Source organism: Haemaphysalis longicornis, unplaced genomic scaffold, assembly GCF_048455015.1.
Source record: "Haemaphysalis longicornis isolate Haplotype H1 unplaced genomic scaffold, Haemaphysalis longicornis Haplotype H1 scaffold_3, whole genome shotgun sequence".
NCBI lineage: Eukaryota > Metazoa > Arthropoda > Arachnida > Ixodida > Ixodidae > Haemaphysalis > Haemaphysalis longicornis.
This window is the reverse complement of record NW_027526335.1, coordinates 186,541,810-186,561,340: the sequence shown is the minus strand read 5'-3', so window position 1 is coordinate 186,561,340 and position 19,531 is coordinate 186,541,810. Positions and strand designations below refer to the sequence as shown.

Here is a 19,531-nt window from a genome sequence, read left to right as displayed (position 1 = left end):
TTTCCTTAAAGAACATGCCGCATATGTTCCTCAGTTAACCTTATTCCATTTCAGAATGACATCTCATAGTAAACATTTGTTTACTACTCTCTAGGATTGCTTAAATTGCAGTCACCTATGCTACTTATCTCTGTTGGAGCGTGCTAATATTCCAAAACTTCGTCTACACTGTCATTCGCGCACTTTGGTTTGAGTAAGCTTCGACTCGAAGATAATATTTGCGGAGAGGAGGCGTTACCCATACTTTTTTCACTTTGAAGCCACCGTAAGGCAGCAGCTGTAGTTCATGCATAGTTGAATGGGCTGCAATTGCAAAAAGTTAGAGAAGACCTGTCCTGAGTTTTAAAAGCATGCAGCCCGCTGTGTACTCGTTGTTTTAAAATAAATGGCATTGCCTTTTTTGTGCAGCCTACCATCATTGCGATTACGGTCAATTAAAGCTATCATCGGGTGGAGTTTCAGCATCTCATCCCTTGACAGTGGCAACTAAATGACAGTCCCTTGGCGGCTCAATGACAGTGGTCATTTACCCGCAACTTCTTGAGCGCATGATGATATTTGAAGCCTAACCCGCACTGCCTCCGGCTATATACGGTGATGTCTGAACGAAATAACCGAAGTGACGTGGGTCTAGGGAGTTAAAGCATAATTTTTTGTTAAGCTAAGGTGCAAAGGTTCCACAATACAATCATACCGCACATGTGACACATAGAGTTCTGAGGCAACTAAACATTGGGAAAACTTGGTTTAGGCGTAAATGCCATGTTTCCGAAATTTATGGAGTTGTGTGAAGGCTTTAGGTTTTTTTTTTACGCCCACACTTCAAAACCCTTACTAAGAAATTCGTTCCTCAACACGATAAAAAATACAGATAACCAATCATGGCAAGACCTCACCGCTTCCCCAAAGGGCATTGTGCTTGATTTCATTCCGTTGTGGCTTTCTTCCGTTCCGTTTGGGCCGGTGGGGGTAGTTTTGCTTAATTCCCACATTTGTCTTCGTGGTCTTTGGGATATCAAGAAAAAGCCAGGACATCATAGTTTTAGTTTATATGACATATTGAAGATATACGTGAGAATGATCTTATTCCAACGTTCGGGAAGGCATGGCGAGTGCTGTTCCTATCACCATCTCCCCGTAAATAATAAGCGCAAGGGCATCTACAAGCAGAAAATTCATGTTTTCATAAACACATTGGAGCACACTGCAACAGTTGTGCAAGGCTGCAGAAAAAGCGTACCTGGCCATCCACCTCCTTTCTTTCGAGACCCGGATGTTGCACCTCACGCGGATTTTCGAACTTGCGGCTGAATGTTCTCCACTACTGGCAGGGCCGCATCGTTTTAACCGTAAGCTTTGACATCTTTCCCAAAGTGGACCGCGCTACCAAGCGCTTGAACCCGCGGCAACAGGCTTCGCGAACTCGGCGTCCGTAGTGCAAAACACAGCGTCTGTGCTCCCCACTTTAGGTGCAAACGCACGGGAACTTACGAGAAGAACAACACGGGAGAGATCAATCCACGAACGCTGGGTAGAGTGCTCTCGAAGGTCAAGCTGGCCGACGCCGGGCGCTCCTCACGAGGCTCATCCTCACAAGCGCTCGGTATTTTTTCGCGAGATTGTTTCCGTGAACGCTCGATGGCGGAACAGCACTGTTGTTCAAGGGTGTCCCAAGGCTCTTCCCCGCCACCTAAGTTTCTATTACAGCTCCTAAATTTATGTGCAAGATCGTTGTAGAACGGAGGGCCTGGTTGAACCAATACTCTTAAAATTCCCCACTGGGGAGAAGAGGAAAGTAACAAAGGGGCCTCAAGAATTCATTAATACGTTTCATCGGAGATTTGATGCTTCTCAAAAATATTTACGCTCCTCCGACGGTATATAAAAAATGAACCGAGTTCAACGCAGTTTGAAATCTGCTGAAGCAGCCGAGCTGTGATTTCATGTGTCCGCTCGCACGTCAACGGACGCTCTTACGGGAACGGCAGCTCGTCGCGCAAATGCTACAGTTCGCGCAAAATAATCGGAAGCTAAAGTTAGTGGCGGGAGGCTCCCTCTTCTAGCGGAAGGGAGAGGGCCCCGTCCCTGCGAGACCACTACGCCATCTATAGGCGGGTCTGGGAACAGGTTTCTGCGATGCCGCGGGCGGTGATGGAAAATTCATCCTAAGTTCCATGATGTACGACTAACAGCAGACTTACAAAAGGGCTTTACCTACAACAGCTCCGCTGTTACAAAGGCCTACAATAATTGCCACCCCGAAACCTCTGTCAACACTGCATTTGTTTTAGTCCGGAGTTCTGTGTGCATACTTTCACTGTGAGAGGTAAAATGTGGTAAAAGGTGGAAACGCCAGCGATCCTAGCAGTGCGTTTACTTTCCTTTCCTGAACTCTTCTATTCTTACAGAGCAGTCTCGACTGTCTTGCACATTGTCGGGCGATCTCGGTGTATAGCACAAGGGCAATGTTACTTGTACAAACAATGTGCATGTATACCCCCTTCGCATTCTGCATAGGTTGACAGCGTGCACTTAGCGGAGCAGCCAGTGGTATACCTGGGCCAAGTAGTGCGTTGTACTGACACCAAGTGCACCACACATCGGCACAGGAAATATAACTAGTCGAGGATCCCTTAGCGCGTGTTTGGTTACCACCGAAGGCAAAAACAACTATTGAACCATAAAACGCGGTGATTTAACTCCCCACCCTAAAGGAAAAAGAACTCAGAAGAACAGTCCGACTCCATGGATAATAAACTGTTGATTACCAGCGGGGCAATGGCTCACGGAAATCCTTGCCTCCCGTGTTCAGTATATCTTAAATCTAAGTACGAGCACTCCCGGTGTCCTGCTGGATAAATTTAGGGTGCTGTTCGCGTGGACGATTGTCGTGCTGTCAAACAGCAGGCTTGCAATGCACTAAATATGCAAAATTAGGCCGTAGAGGACAGTGGACAAACACCCTCGTCTATATTTTAACACGAAAAGCCTGGCGATGCCATGGAGGGTTTTTGTTAGACTCGGGTCTGCAGACACACTGCCCTGGTCCACTGTTCGGGCCCACTGTTGCACTCATGCATTCCAAATTCCTTGGCGGCCAGCATGGGTACGTGCTTTTGTTGGCACACAGGAGTAAAAACTGCCTATATCTGGCGAACACGTGGGATTACCAAGGAATATAAATCTTTTTAATAAAAAAAGTAAGTAAATAACCGCTTATTCCGAGACTAAGTTATAGGTTTCGTTCGAACATTAAACCCACCTCATCTGTTTAATGTGCCTTGCGCGCGGGAGGCATTGACAGCCCTTTGTACCAGCCGACAATGGTCGTTCATTCTAGAGTTCACGAAGGCTGGCTCCCACAACTCTGTTGTGTAAAATATTGGTTGGGGGAGGTTGCAGGGAACCGCCTACACCCGCCTGCCATGTGTATTAATGTTACGAGTTTCTAACAAAATTACCAAAGCAGAACATTATGATCAAGCTCTAGTAACTGGAGCTGCGGAGGATGGGATTCCGATAGTCCAGAGCAGGTATACGTGTCGTTCGTGCTCTCGATGTAGAGACGTCTTGAGGGGCATGTGCTTGTCGCGACTGTATTCAGTATTTCAAATGAGTACACAAGAGATCAAAGGCTGCATGCACTGGGGAATGACAAAGCTACTGTCGACTCAGCTACTGCCAGCGATGGCCTCAACAGCCTTGTTTCCAAGAGTATTATGTTCCAGATTGCATACAATCTTTATTGGCCTCTTCGGGGGTTGCTGTCGAATATTACCTGTGCTACGGTGTCCCGGCATGTCCTTGATGAATTCCGGTAGGCCTACTATGAGTCGGTGATAATGACCAGTGTGTTAGTCCATACAACAGCGAAGGCAATGGCTACTTCCTTCGGTTCTATAGGGTTCTCTCCGATTTAGGTAGTTGCCGCTTTTGACGACTACAGAAAGAATTGCTGCGTTGTTGTACGCCGTGCTTCAATGGCTTCCATACTTTTTTAAAACAAGGCTTTCTTTGGCTCTCCTCGCGGTATTTCAGGGGCTGCTGCGACTCCATTCTTGCAAAACACTCAGCTTATTTTAGTCTTACACCAAATATTGCTGGCCTCTAGAAATTTCGCCTCCGCTGCAGGAAGCAAACCATAGCGGTGAAGCCCCAGTTAATGCGCGCAACTCGTCCTCTACGATTCGAGCAGGTGGAGCCAAAACAGCGTGCGGACTGTCAGGAAAGACCTTGGTATGTACGCCGCAGATGTAAACGTGACGTTTGAGATCTGCCAGAAGGTTACGACCTTTCCGCATGGAGTTCCCGACTAAAGGGAAACCTATGTATATATTGAATCACGAATGTGATGACATCGCCTCACGAACACAAGTGTAAAGCTCGGTTTTACGTTAATTTTGACCTCATCTCTGTGTGGGGTCCGCCACGTTTTTGCATGGTTTTTTCCGTGGCTTCTGTTCGTTGTTCTTGGGCGAAACGGGCTAAGAATTCCAGATGTCACAGCATAGGTTTTCGCGTCATTGTGACCCTAATCTTCGCTCTATAGACTTTGAAATAGGCCTTGATTAGCTACAAGGCCGTGTTACGGATGCCAAGTAGGCGGAACCCCATGGTGGAGGTCCAAAGCCCGCGTACCTGTTTGCGGGGCTTGGGGATCATTGTTCCTGATTTATGCATCTTGGTGATGTTCGGCCGATTGTATGGTACCACGTGCCCAATGCACGGCCCTAGAAAGGCGTGGATAAGCCCATGCAAGTTTGCATCTCCCATGCTACATGTTTTCATGGTGACGCGGAGTCGGTTTCATGGTGAGTCGTAGCCTTAAGTCCACTAATTCGTATTGAGTTTGTCCTGTTAGCTTGAAAGATCACGCTTTGAAACCTTGTACGGCTGCGTTGAACTGGTGGTGTGACATTTGAACATAATGGGTGTACCGGACCATTTCGTGCGCTTTGCAATGCCGAAGTCAGTAGGTAATCTTTGCATCAAATTGCTGTCGTCACGATTGCTTGTTGCTTGTTCGCTTTCATACTATTCTTCTAAGTTGATTGAAAACCCACGGAACATTTTTTGCGAAGGTCATGTCAGAGTTAATGCCTTCACGTAGTGACTTTCTAAGTCATTTGGAGTCCGTATGGTTCATGATAATCTCAAAATCTACGTCTTATATGGCTTTGTATAGCACATAACTTTGGAGTCTCATTGGTAATAAGACCCAAGGCAATCGGAATGCGATACCATCACGCATCTCAGCCGCCACCAGTGCTCAGGTGCTCTGGTTTGCTAAATTTGGTTTTAGTGAATATGTTGTTGGCTTTAATAATGACATAAGCAGTGCTTCGGCCAGTAGAAAAGTTTTTTCTTTGTATTGCCTGCCTGCGCGAACATTTCTCTGCGCCATCCTGACGTCGTAAAACATTACCCGCAGGTTTGCGTAAAATTAGTTTGCGTTACTTTACCCTTCATAGACTTCAACATTGTAGGTCTGGCGGCGCCTAAACAGCGTGCTGACCAGCATGCCAGTCTTTCCAGTGTGAATCGCAAATAACAACGTGACGTTGATGTGGACCACTGGGTTACGTTAAGTACAGCCTAGTTGTACTCAGAATTTGTATTGTTACTTAGCGTATTCCACATTAGGAAAGCCGGGGGTGGAGGTTACGGAACAATGGCTGCCAGTTTGAGAGGAGAAGCGAAAAAACACACCTGAAGTTTAAGCTGTAGGCGGCCAAGTCCACACACCAATATGTACAGTATGTATTGTTTTTTCACTCTCTGGCTCACTGTAACTCTCCGACACGATATTTTTTAGCCAAGTTACTTCATTTCATGGCACTAGCTGCATTTTGGATAAAATATTTTTTTTTGGTTGTAGCCTACACCTGCAACATTCCGGTAAATTTATGATCAACCTAGAGCAGTAAAGCGTCCGAGAGCTGGCTCGCTGTGTAGAATTTAACAGCTATAACCATGTTTCCTCTGCTAAGCCGGCACACTGTTTCCCATTTGAACCTTCGGTTTTAGAGGGTTTATAAAGAGCCGAATGAGAAAAATCTGATAAAATACCGTGTTTTATGAAACATCGTGCCCTGCGAGTGTAGTGCGAGCTTGGCATAAGTTACCGCCCTCGCACGTGGCCGCAGCTGTTAGTTGTTGATTCCATCAGGTGAAATAAAAGACATGCCTATCGCTAGATGAGTTTTGTTAGATGAGCCCCCCCCCCCCCCCCTCTCCGACAGTGTTTAACTTTGGAGCCTCGTTCAGTATGCACGATCTAATGTATCTCAATGCGCAAACTACATTTTCCAATAAACCTTGAACTGACATCTGTGACAAGCCTTGTTAAAGTCTACACGTAAATTAGTTCATTAATTGCACCCATTTGTGGAGTTTGTAAAGAAGCTGAAAAAATGCGTCTTCACAGGCGGCGAAATTTCCCGCATTTGCTTTGTCGCCTATAAATTCTGTTATAATATAAAACTTACCGCTGGCGATGACCAGACATAGTGACAAGTATATCGCGCGCAGCCGAGGTGCATGACAATCATCAATGGCAACTGGATCTGTCTTGCATAAACCTTTGGTGCGCTTAGCCGAGATTTTTCACCAATGTGAGTGCTTGTGGTTCTGACATATCGGCAACTTGAAACAGTGGCGCCACCCTGTTCTTTGGTAACATCATTTCGCACACCCCGCCCACCGAAGCCTGCAGTGAGGCGTGCATACAGGTAATGATGTCCAACACCGGTGAATTCTTGGCACAAAGAAATTGCATAGATACCGTTCTGCACCTCTTCCCTGCTCAATGAAGGAGGCGGAAGACGTTGAGAAGAGCGGGCATTCTCAAACCAGTGCTCTCGATTTGGAAGAAGGCAGTGAAACTACCACACGCATCGGTATCACCCCTTCATCTTCAGCACATGCGCCAATTCTAAATAGAAATCGCTACATGGGCCTCAAAATACATTCCAACTTTGTTCACTCCCTACGACATGTGAAATGCAGGTGCTAGGGCATCCCACATGCCTGCGTTGACTTGCGCAGACACAACCATATTATAGGTAAAATTTCCATAAGAAACCATTACCGACCGCGCATTACTGAAACTACTCTCACTCAGCTTTTCATAATTTCCACCATGCTTACTATTATTTACGATCACGGCGAAGCCAACGCCAAACCGTTTATGAAAGTTCCCAAAACACTTGCACCTCCATTCTTGTTTCTCCTAAGCAAGACCAAAGTATGAATACAGGAGCCGTATTTTTTATACCACAACTACTGCTTTAGTACTGCCCGTTCGGGACTTTAAAAAGAAACGCAAAACTACTGCGAAGTAATTGGTATTGTAAAGCAAAAGCTTATCTTGTACGTGTTCACTTCTCCTACTGAATCCTATAAGGCTTGCGTGAGCAGTTCACTAAGGAAGTCATTTAGTTACGCTATAAATTAAGGTATGAACACTTTTCTCTACAGCTTATTAAGTAAAACCAATATATTCTTCAAGCCAATGCGTCAATTGAGAGACCAACACCTGCAATGTCACTAGTTGAGCTAATTTGCAGATGTGAACTACACATGATTGAGATTCTAGACGTAAAAGTGCAAACAGTACTCATCCATTTGTTAAAAAGCCTACGCTGCGAATTCGAACACAGTCACACATGTTCCTACAACGTATCGATAGATTTGTTTAATTGTTTGCTTGACGTTTAGAGCACGTTTACTGTGCCGCTAAGAACAATCTATTCGAAGACCATTGTTGACATACTGTACTTACCCAGCAAGAGGTAAGGACTGGTGTAATAGTGGCGTCGGCGTTGGACTGAACACCTCCGCCTGGGCGCGAATTCTAGCAATGGGTTTTATCTTATTTTAGTGGAACGCAGCTGGCAATAGCGGAACCCAGTTTCATGGAAAGTTCAACACCGCAGTAAAACTGGTGTTGCGGCTGCACGGCCGCTTCCTCTGCATATTACAGCTGGCGGTCACAACAACACGCAGCATCACCGCCATAAATTTGAACGTGACGCTCTTACTAAAACTGCCATCTATAACTTTGCTTTGGTACTCCAAAAGTGACATCAAAAATAAATATTTATTGAGCAAAGCTGCTACGGCTAGGGTTCAGTGTATCCTGATATCCGAGAACAAAAACACCCAGGCTCCAGGTGTCAAGCACGAGGCGTTGGCAAACTCACGTCCCAGTGTATCTGCCTGCTGTGAGCACACATTCATCACTTTAAAGTAGCACGTCATTGAAAAAGATTTTTTGGACCTAGAAGTTATACGTGTGATCCCTTGTATATGCGTCTGGAGTATTTCAGTTATTTGGAGGGAGGCATCTTCAAGATGAAAGCGTCACTACTTGGCAACCTTTGATATGCACTTTCAGTTGCTCACTTGTAAAAGGGTACCATTTTTAACATCAGTAGAGTCAAAATAAAACTGTGTACGTGTGCGTGTCTTTTTTAGAAATCACTGCGGTCAACGTTCAAAGGAAATAAAATTAGCTCATACCTTTTACCTATCATTATTACGTCAGGTGCTAACCAGCTTATCTGGTCATCCTACTTAATCAACTCGAATTGCTCACGCCTTTTCCCTATAATTGCCGTTTTGCAGTGAAACGGTTGGTCAGTACTGTAAAATAAAGAAGTTTGTCTTCTACGCTCAATGATCGTTCATCGACACATAAGAATTTGGGAAATGTGCAATGGTGTGATTTCCGTACTTTGCAATGACTGCGTGCCAAAACAAAGTATGCACCGCTGTAGTTCCGAGGCACTCAGTGCGTTCGTACATGCCCCAAGGTCGTATCTCTGGAATGCAACCAACATCAGGCATGGCTGAATCCTGTCCGACGAACGGACTACGTTCTATGGCAATGCCAATTTTCACGCGAAAGCTATATAGCTCTCTATCTTTAGCTATGTAGCTCTCTATCTCTTTAACGGCGCACGTTAAAGATCCCCAGGTAGTCAAAATTAATCCGGAGCCCTACACTACGGCGCGCCTATCGTCTGTGTTGCGTCGGCGTGTTAAACTCCACAATCAAATAAAATCAAAGCACAGTGAAATCGGCAACAGGCCATTACGCATAACATGGCAGCATATCCGCAACTTTGATGAATCAAACATGAACATCGATTCAATTTAATTAACGACTCCTAGCGTTGGGGGTGGGGGACAGTCAAGAAACCTTAAAACATACTTTGGGTTTCAGCTTCAGTTTATTAGCAATTTCCGAATAGTACTACAGTACTAATATTACAATATTATACAGACGAGGGTGCCAAAGTTAAAAACTGTAACGGGACCATCGATGAACACTACCAAACAGTGAATTAGATCAAATAAACAAGCAACACGCAATACCAGTGAGAGGCAATCAATTAGGAAATTTCTAGGGATGAGTAATCTATTTAAGCTGACACAAGAGGCAACCAAGAGCAACGCAAAGAAAGAAGAAAAGTAGAAAAGAAAAAATAGAGAGAAAGGGGAGATAACGAGTGAAAGTTAACGGTGGGAATTGTCAAACAAGATACAACTCTGTAGATTATAAAAACCCAAAACTTTGATCAATATTATCTCCAAGTCCAGCAGTGACCCTTTCGAAGTAACCATCCTCCCACCGATCTTTCTTCCCTATACACTCTGCAAATTGGTGGAACGACTAATTCCCTCTGACACCCTACAGACACACATCAGACGACAGCTTCGTAACACATGGCAATTACACTGGAGTCAACAAACAGACAACTACACGTAATAAAACCATAATGGGCACAATACACAACTGACACACAACAGATACTCTGAAGTCGCCCTGGCTAGGCTGCAGATAGGCCACACACATGTAACGCACTCCCACCTGCTCACTGGATCTTCCCGACCCATGTGTAGCAGGTGTGGAAAGGGCCTATTCGTTGTCCACATACTAATAACATGCAAGGCACTTGACAACATGACAGAAACATTTTCCTGAATTATAAAGACGACACGTTCCACTGCACCCATCATACTTCTCAGCCGACGAACCAAAGTTTTCTAGTCAACGTTTTCTCAAGCAAGGTAAAATTAAAAGCTGAGGTAAAATTTCAGCAGCACTTGTCATATCATGTGTAATCATCCTGGTCCTATACACCAGTTATCTCGTTTGTGTTTTTTTTTGCGTAAATTTTACTTTCACTCACAATTTTTTAGTATTCATGGTCTCATCAACCATTAAATATCTTCTTCTCTGGCGCTCCTTGGCCTTCTTGGCTTTGCGCCATTAAACACGAACCACCATCATTAATTACCTCTGACATATGTAAGACGTGGTTTCACCCAACCCAACCGAATTCCGACCAAACCTTGGATGCGCTTGACTGCCTCTGACTGCTTCAAATATTGATCTATCCCCAAGCCCATTGACGTGAACTTCCTCACTGTCTCACTGTCGACCTCCGCAGGGATTTTCACAGGGTGGACTGGTGGCGAAACTGAAAGCTTTTGTCCAGGCGTTCGCAAGCGTGCGTGCGCAAAAACAGAACTCCCTCCAAAATCGACACCTGCAACTCTGTAGCTCACTATGTCAGGTTTGGAGGCCAATAATAATTAAAACAGAAGAACTTTGGAGACGACACTAGGTTTTATAATACCCGATACTCAAATAAGCACGCACACAACAAACAGAGACAACTAAAGTATAAATAGAAAGCTGGAGAACAATGTACAAACTAGGGAGAATGCGGTAAAGGTAAATAGTTGAAACACACGGGAAACAGTCAAAGTCCTGGAATAAAGAGCGAGGACAAAGTGCGGTAACGGAACGCCCACAATATGTGCTCGCAGCTGGAACGGAGTTGCCCTAACTCACTGTGAGGACGTTGGGTTTAAGCAGACGGGTGTGTGACTCGCGGAGGAAGATCACGAGGAAATTGACGCCATGGTCTTGAACAGATAATTCAACACTGAATATATTGGGGATGGAACGCGCACACAGGCGAAATAAAAAAATACAAACAGGTGCGACCCACTAGAGTTCGGGAGAGAAGCGGGGGAAAAAAATTCCCCCGCACCTCCCCGAAGGGAATCGTGCAGAAATGCGAATGCATTGGGTGCACCGATGAGTGTGTTGTGAGTAATGGCGTAAGTAATGACGAGAGTGTGAACGTAATCATTTATTCATGAGCACCTGTTTGTGTTATCGTTGTACCTGACGGCCACAATCACTGCCTTGTGATCGCTAAAGTGCACGGTCAAAGGGTCTTTGAGAAGCATACGCGCGTCACAGTTTCGCGTAAAGACCAGATCAATGCAACTCCCGTGAATGGTAGTGGGGCACGTGTCAAAGCCGGCAGAGAGACAATGCATAGAGTGCCTGGTCTGCATGTACTCGACCAGCCACTCGCCACTCTTCTTGCGCACGTCAACGTTGAAGTCGCCAACCAAGACTATGGGGTCAGAGGGTTTGGAGCGCACGCGCACACTTTCCATAGCCGCGTCCAGCTGCGCGGCAACGGCGTCTCGAGCGAGGTTGGGCGCGAGGTACACGGCCACCACAAAGACTCCGTATCCGGTGTAGGCAAGGGTGTACAAGTACGGAGACGTGTCTCGAACGGGAGACGTGGCAACGGCGTGCGATATCAAGTTCCCATACACGTTAGACACGAGACTAACACCGCAGTACTCGCCGTCTTTGCCGCTTCGAGCAAACTAGTACAGCTCGCTTCAAGCGCATGCGTTCGGCATTGAGCGCGGAGAGATAACACCTGCGGGCGCACGCCGACGGAGCACGACAACCCCCGACTAAGAAATGCATTCGCATTTACGACGACGACGACGACGACGACGAAGGCACAACTACGAGGCGCGCGCTCACGTGCGCTCGCGCAGGAGGAATGCAGGCGCACGCCGCTCGATGGACGCAAGACAACCCCCGACTAATAAATGCATTCGCATATAAAAAATAGACAACGCCACGCACACGGCTCTGTCCCACAGTGATGGCGCTCTGTCGCCACGGCGTCGACATCCTCGCCGCAGGGTTTTGAAAGACAGCGGACCGGTCGCGGTTCCGCTGAGTCACGTGCCACTGGCTCCGCTCGCTAGGCCTTGCCTCGGAACTGCGGCTCCCAGGGACATCGCGGCGATCCAACAGTTTCCCGAACGGCGACGTCGGTCTTCCGTGTCACAGGCCCGTGGACATCACCCCGCTGAAGCGACCACGAACCTCGAACCTCGAAAGCCACGAAAGCCTCGAACCGCCTGCCCGTCGTTTTTGTCCAGCTGCCCTGCGGAACCTCCGCCGCTCGCTCCGCTTCCCAGGCCAGCCCTCCATGATGATGATACTCCCCTCCTGTCACACACCCTCTAAGGGAAATTGGCCCGGTCACCATCTTCTTCTTTTAAAGCATTTTGGATGCAAAGCATGTCTTTCTCTCGGCTCCGTCGACCGTCGTCCGTCGTCCGTCCATTCACCGGCCCAGAAAGACAAAAGAAACCGGCAACACTGCCGCTCCAGGAGCCCTTTAAGGGTAAGCGTGCTAGTCTCGTGCCGGCCCAGGAAGACACCGGCAACACTGTCGCTCCAGCATCTCATGGTCGGGGCCACGTCCCTTCCTTGTGGCGCCGTCCACACCCCCACTGTACATGCTCGGCTCATCTCGGGGCGGCCCAGGAAGACACCAGTAACACTGTCGTTCCAGGAGCCATTAAAGGGTAAGACACCACCGGGCGTTCAGCAAGCCGAGCATGCGCAGTGGGGGTGTGGACGGCGCAACAACGACAAGGGAGGGACATGGCCCCGTTGCATCTAATAATATTACACCATCTTCCCGTAGGGGAACCCTGAGTAGTATGCGAAACAGCCATGGACTCAACGCAATTTCCCATTTCGTAGTTCCGGTAAGTGAAAAGTGTGTTAGTTACCATGGAAACCAAACTGTAGATATAACGGTAGCGACGTACCTCAACCTAACGGGAACGACGAACTTAAAACTAATGTGCACATGAATCGACCCCATGGCTGCTTTGCATGCTACTGAGGGTTCCCCTACGGGAAGATGGTGTCATTTTTTTTTCATCAAAAAATGTTCACACCACACACACAGTTCTAAATGACTTCAGAAAACTGCTCGCAGTCCACAACAAACTAAGGCTTAAACTTCATTACTACAACGTTCACACCACGCACAAGTGGTATACACTGACCAGATATCAGCCGAAAAGACGAGCCGGTAGGAAGTTTCTAACTCTTTCGACAATAACTGCGGTGCCCCTGCAGTTTCTATATATGCGCGTGGCACGGCTGTCATTATTTTTACTGTTAGAATCTATCACCGCGGGAAGGAGGGAACTCATGGTAGCTCTCCGAAAAAGTTTCACGGAAACATTTCTACCTACCAATGGCCTTCTTTTGTAAGCTGTTGGGCTTTAGCTTTGTCCGTGTTGCCGCCCTGCTTATATTTTTCTTTGTTGCTGAATGTCATCCCTTTGTCCGATTTAAATGGTTACACCGCTTATGCGGAGGCTGCTTTTTCCCCGACCCTTTCTGAGGACACTGGGTGAAAGTCTGGGGTTGTAGGAATCCCTGTCTCCGATCGGGGCACTCTCTTGTATTGGGCTGCGTTCCTGAGGGAAGATGTCATGCACACCCGCTTTATAGTCATCACTACCCGCAGGTTCAACAAACGTGTCAACAGTCAAAGGAGATATCACCATCTACGTTCAATTGGGGGTTTCTCTATCGCCGTCTGAATGAAGTACTTCTCTTTGCGTCACCTCAAGCTCCGCGAGTCGTAGCCACAGCTGAAAAGTTTCTTTTTCAATTTCAATGCGTGCTCGCACGTGCTCGTCACGCTCTTTCTACTTTTCGGCAATCTCCTTTTTTATCTCGGATAGCTCTTTGGCCGCCTAGAGCTCTAGAACTGCTTCCTCGAGCCAGCAATTTTGCTCCTCGAGCACCCACTGTTCAAGCTCGTCGCGGCTTAAGCCTAGCCTCTTCCCTAGTTCGTGTAACTCTGCCGTGTCCATTATGAGTTTCGTTCGAGGAATACCAAAAGAACTAGCCTCGTCCTGTCGCTGACGCCAATAATTGTCAGGTTCGGGATAAAATAATAAATACAAGAGAAAGTTTGAAAACGAGGCTATGTGTGTGTAGCCCGAAAACCAAATCAAAATCACACAATGAGCAGAGATACACTAAAGAATAATTGGGAACAATAGAAACCTAGAGAACGAGGCAGAAATTAGCGAGAATCAAACGAAAAGAGTTCAACAAACGGGAAACAGTCAAAGTCCGGGAATGCAGGGCGAGGTAACATTAATGGTTCGCTGCGGGAACGGCGTTCTCCTACCTCACGTCGCAGATGTGTAGTGGTGGTGTTGCGTTTTTGAAACGTCCAGGTGATGTCGTGGCCGCGGTGGTGAAGCGCGCTTCCAGCTTCCATTGCCACGTAGCGAACGCAGCTGCCTTGGGGCGTAGCGTTCGTTCACCGATGCACGGCGGGTTGTTTGCACAGGAGATGACCTGGAGGCTGCAATTGTGGAGGACTTTTGGAGCACGGGTACGGCCGCCAGACCGCCGCGCAGTCGGTCACGCTCCACCCTTTTGAGTCTCCCTTCTTTCTCGGTGTTCTCGAGATCGCTTCTGCCGCCAGTCGTTGTCGCTGGTGGCTTACGATTGGCTGGCTCGTGTGTAGACGGTGAATGACCCCGCCAGACGCTGATGGTGATGGTGCTCCCGGGTTTTTAAACATACCGGCAGAGCGTGTCTGGTTTGTCGTCGTCGTCGTCTTCGTTTTCACTTCATGACACACTACCCGGATACGCATTTCCAAATGCTACGCTGCACAGAGCACCCACGTGACATGTCTGTTCGCGCAATGCAGAACAGTAATTAAATGTCACTATTGGCTGGGCCGTAAATTTAAAGCGACCTGAAACATAAAAAGCCACTGTTATTATCAAAAACAACATGTATATATGTGTTTAGGAAAAGATTAAATTTAGAAAAAAAAAGGCAAGCAATACAAAAAGAAACTATGAGATAGACCTGCTGGGTCTAGAATCCCAGCCGTCAGCGCCCGTAATCAGTACTATACATCGTAGCCACAGAGCCCGAATGGTGAGCTCGTTTTAGCAGGCGCTCAAAAGAACAACGCACGCAGTGACATAATACATGCCCCGTGGGTGCACTGTGCATCAAAGCGTTTGGAAACGCGCTACCCGGATGTGCACGAATAACATTCTGCAAAAAGAGGGAGGTCCCACAGGGATCTGTTTTAGCCCCGCATTTTAAGGTGTAAGAATTCAATTCATTTCCTTGCATTTATTTTACTCACAGGGCCGTTCAGGCATTACAGGGAGGAGTGTGGTAAGTGACAAAAAATGGCCGGGTATCTGCTCCTTTCGTTGCAAATGTCGACGAAGCACGACAGTCGACTGGTGCCCCTGCTTTATAAACGCCTCCCTGCTTATTCCCGCTCACCTCTCATGCCATACCTCTTCCATCTCGTTCCGCCCGAAATAACACGCAAGTGGTTTGCTCTAGTGAATGTATAATTCACCACCTTCTACTGCTCCATGCCTGGTGCGTCTATGCCAGCGCTACCATACGGCGGAGACGCGTATAATTCGAGGCACCCTACAACAATATTTATAGAACCACGTTGCCCTTGTCCACCTGCATTACAAGCGGAACATGGTACCTATCTAGTGGAACCTTTCGTTACTGTTGCCGTTTGATTTCTTAAAATTCCGTCAGGAGCTATAGTGGCGCAGGCAACAGCAGGCGGCGATTTTTTTCAGTTGATGTAGTATTTCATTTGATATCGCAAAAAAAACAAGCATTTATGAATGTTTTCATAAAGGAACTCCGCAAATATCCCTTATGAATTGATTTTCTGCCTCATGTTTGCATATTGTTTGGTTCTTGTTCAACAATGCCGACAAGTATGAAGATTGCCACCGGAATCGGCCGTTTAGATTTGGCTGTGGGTATATAAGGCTATTAGGCAGATACAGTTTCACTTTGGCCGGGTGGCTGAATCGAGTCACAGACAGACAGACAGACAGACCAAGAATTCTGTGTTTAAGTAGCCCAAGAAAGACTATCGTCTTTGAAAGATGAGTACAGAACGAGCAATGAAGGGGTCAAAAAAGATTGGCGAGTGCAGACTTGAATTACTCCAGTTCACGTGCAGAATCGATAGCGGCAGGAAGGCTGTTCCAGTCAACAGTGGTTTTCGGGACTAGTGAGCCAAAATGAAGGTTGGTGTCGCTCCTTGGCACCCCTACCTTGAAATCGTGGTCAAGACGAGAAGAAATGTATGCTAGGGAATTGAAAATAGATTCCTTTAGAATTTCATTGTTGTCGTAAAAAAATTTGTTAAAGAGGCACAACCGTGAAATTCAGCGTTGAATAGTTAGAAATGGAAGATTTATTGTTTTTTAAGTGCGAATGCACTTTATAAGCGACCCCAAACCATCCACCGCCGGCAGCGGCGGCGGCGTCCGCAGTGCTCCTCTATATTTAAAAAAGAAACAGCATCCGGCGCCAGGTTTCGATCCGAGGACTTTGCGGCCGCAGCGCGACGCTCTACCGACCACGCCACGGACGCGACGCTGATATCAGTGTTAGTGACGCGCCTTATATTTTTAACGCATTCAAACTACGTCGTCAGCGGCGTGCGTTGGCGACTCAGCGGCGTTATAGCGGCTTGATAACTGCGTGGTGTACACGTGATACTACAAACCCGATGGAAGAGATGGAAGAGAAGGCGGCGAGGCGGTGGGCTGCGGGGGCCGAGCGCAAGCGCCGCAAGCGGGCCGACAACCGTGCATTCGCACTTTCACATTCTCCCCCTCGGGGAAATGCGGGGGAATTTTTTCATAAGTAATGTGCAAGCTGTTCGGGCGTAATTGGATAAAATTAAACGCGAAGCGCGATTATGTGCAGCTTCGAGGTTTTGGATTAACGAGGCAGTTTCTGGATCTCACACGTATGAAGCATACTCCAATTTGGACCGAACTAGGGCTATGTAGAGGAGCAGTTTTAGTGAGATGGGTACAAGCGAAAAATTCAGGCGAAAAAACGAAGCGTGCTGTTTGAGCTACTAGTCATATGTTCAATACGCATTTGCCAGGGAAGGTGGTTAGTGGTGTGGACTCCGAGCTATTTATCACTCTCACCTGAAGCCAAAGGTACTGCGTTAAGAAAGTAAGTGGTGGCTGTTGTGCTATTTCTTCGTGTTATTTAATTGACTTCCACTTACAAATGGTGCGTTTCATTAACTCATTGTCAAACCAGTTCTATATGTTAAGATCATCCTGAAGAGCGGAGATATGGGGAGTGTTGCAGATTTCTGGGTAGAGTACACAATCGTCGGCGAAACGTCTTATATGCGAGGCTATAGAGTACGGGAGGTTATTAATATACACCAGAAAAGAAGAGGTGCGAGTATCGAGCTCTACGGAACCCCTGGCTTGACTGCGCAAGGACCTGAACCGTGATCGTTAGCTGTGACATACTAGTTCGTTTATGCAGGAAGTGTTCCATCCATTTTAATACATCGGTTTCAATATTAGGTGTACTTACTTTCATAAGTAGTAAAAGGCGAGTAACAGTGTCAAATGCTCTATAAAAGTCAGTATAAATTAAAACAACAACAGAAGAGTGATCAGGAGCATAAAATAAGTCATTAGTAAATGCAAGCAGCTGACTTTTTCCATGAGTACTGTTTACGAAAACCATGTTGGTGCTGAGCAAAAAAGAGTTACTTTCAAATAAATCTATCACATTACCAGAAATAATGTGTTCTAAAATTTAGCATGCGACCGAGGTTAAGGAAATTGGCCCGTAGTTCAGAAGGTGAAGAGTATCCCCGGCCTTGTTGACTGGAACAACTTTCCCAACCTTGCAACCGATGGGCAGTGCGGCACACAGTTTTCACAGACTGTGAAAAATATACGGCGAGATTAAGAAAGAGTACACTTGCGTTCTTTTTCAAAATGTGCAGTTAATACCGCTTCCGCATTTGGTGGAGGAAACTTTAGCCTTATTCATGCATTTAGTGATGCCCTCCCAGTGTATGATAATAGAATTCATTCGTGGGTAAAGGAAAGTACGGGAACCTGGAAGGACAAAAGAAGATGGATTAGGTAAAGATAACGAGAAAGTGTAATTCAGATATTTTCAACACGCTTCACGTGGTATCAAATAACCTACATTAGTTTTTAAATGAATATCGCTTGCAGTTCCTTTCTTGAATGCACGCCAAAATATAGTTAGCTTCGTTGATAACAGTGAGGGAAGTGTCCTATTGCTTCGCTATGAGGACAGCATATTTGTATCCTGTAGCTATTGACTGAGGAGTTGTAATTTTTGTATTGAGGGAAGATGCATTTTTGTTTATGAAGCAAACCTTGCAAAAAAATCCCTGTGCCCTCTCGTCATCCCTCGTTTACGTTTTGCGCTTTGAACGGTCTTGCAAAGGAAATATCAAACCGAGGTTATCTCTGAGATGTCGCTCCAACCAGGGAGGGGGGGGGGGTATTTCTTTCTGTAACTGTCTCAACTTTTGTTTTGAAGAGCGTCCGGTTGTCATCAAGTGAGCGGTCTCGGAAATGCGGGGAAAAATTCATCTCGAAAAGAAACTTGTTCAACATTGATGGCCTCAAATGTCCTGTTCTTGTGGTTTCGAATTAGTTTGTGCTGTCTATGATTGCGGGATAAGCGGTTTTACATCGTAAAATGAACAGCTGAGTAGTTGCTTATACCGGGAGGAACAGTTATTCATCAGGCAGTGTCAAGTCGTGTTGTTATTTTGATGTGAAGAAAGTTGGCGGATGAACAAGTGTTACGAGTGTGTTCCTTAACTAGGTGGGACAAAAAAGTTGACCACATATCAATAAAAGATAGGCATTACACTGACCCATTTGTGAAGATTGGGTGAGAATCTTTCCACATAATTGAGGAAAAATTAAAATCACCTTGACGAAACTGTTCCTCATGGAAACCTAACAGGAAACCTAACAAGACCTCATGTGGATTGGAAAAACTTTTTAATCGTGATTTCGTGTGTAAAAAGAGCTGTAGTTATTATGTTCAATAATTCATAGAATTTGTTACTTCAGTGAATGTTAGTATCAAACCAGCAGCAGTTACTAAGTGCACGATCTAGACTAGTAACGGGTCCACACTTAGTGGTAGAACCTACCTACCGTTCTGGGGGGTAGTAAACTCGGTAATGAGTTAGTAAATACAGCCGTTACTACACTTTTACGAGCTTTTTTGTTAAGAGTGTAGTAGAGGTAGTGGTACTTCCTACCTGCTTCAATTAGTAACCCTGACTAGTGCTAAATTTACTACCTCCAGTTACTAAGTACCTAGTGTATACTGGGACAACTAACTTCTTAGTATTCCATTAGTGAATGTCCCGACTTTTTTTAAGAGTGAAGGAGAACTCTCTGCGGTGTATACACGAACTGGCACACACCGCAGCCGCTAAACCGTGTCCCCGCATGCCAGAGCCGCATT

General features: G+C 46.3%; 1 protein-coding gene across 2 annotated transcripts in view; it reads right to left on the bottom strand.

The window, feature by feature from the left end:
• Window positions 1-19,531, bottom strand: part of LOC144175879 (luciferin 4-monooxygenase-like) — a 102,788-nt gene that overhangs the window by 58,273 nt on the left and 24,984 nt on the right. Inside the window, exons 1-2 of one of the 2 annotated variants that reach the window (XM_077704926.1) lie at window positions 7,784-7,926; window positions 897-1,005 (exon numbers count right to left, since the gene is read on the bottom strand). In XM_077704926.1, the coding sequence (XP_077561052.1) occupies window positions 897-992 (96 nt within the window). In that variant the 5' untranslated portion in view covers window positions 993-1,005; window positions 7,784-7,926. Of the gene's footprint in view, window positions 1-896; window positions 1,006-7,783; window positions 7,927-19,531 lie in introns of those variants that run through there. The other variant, XM_077704927.1, reaches the window with a different exon arrangement.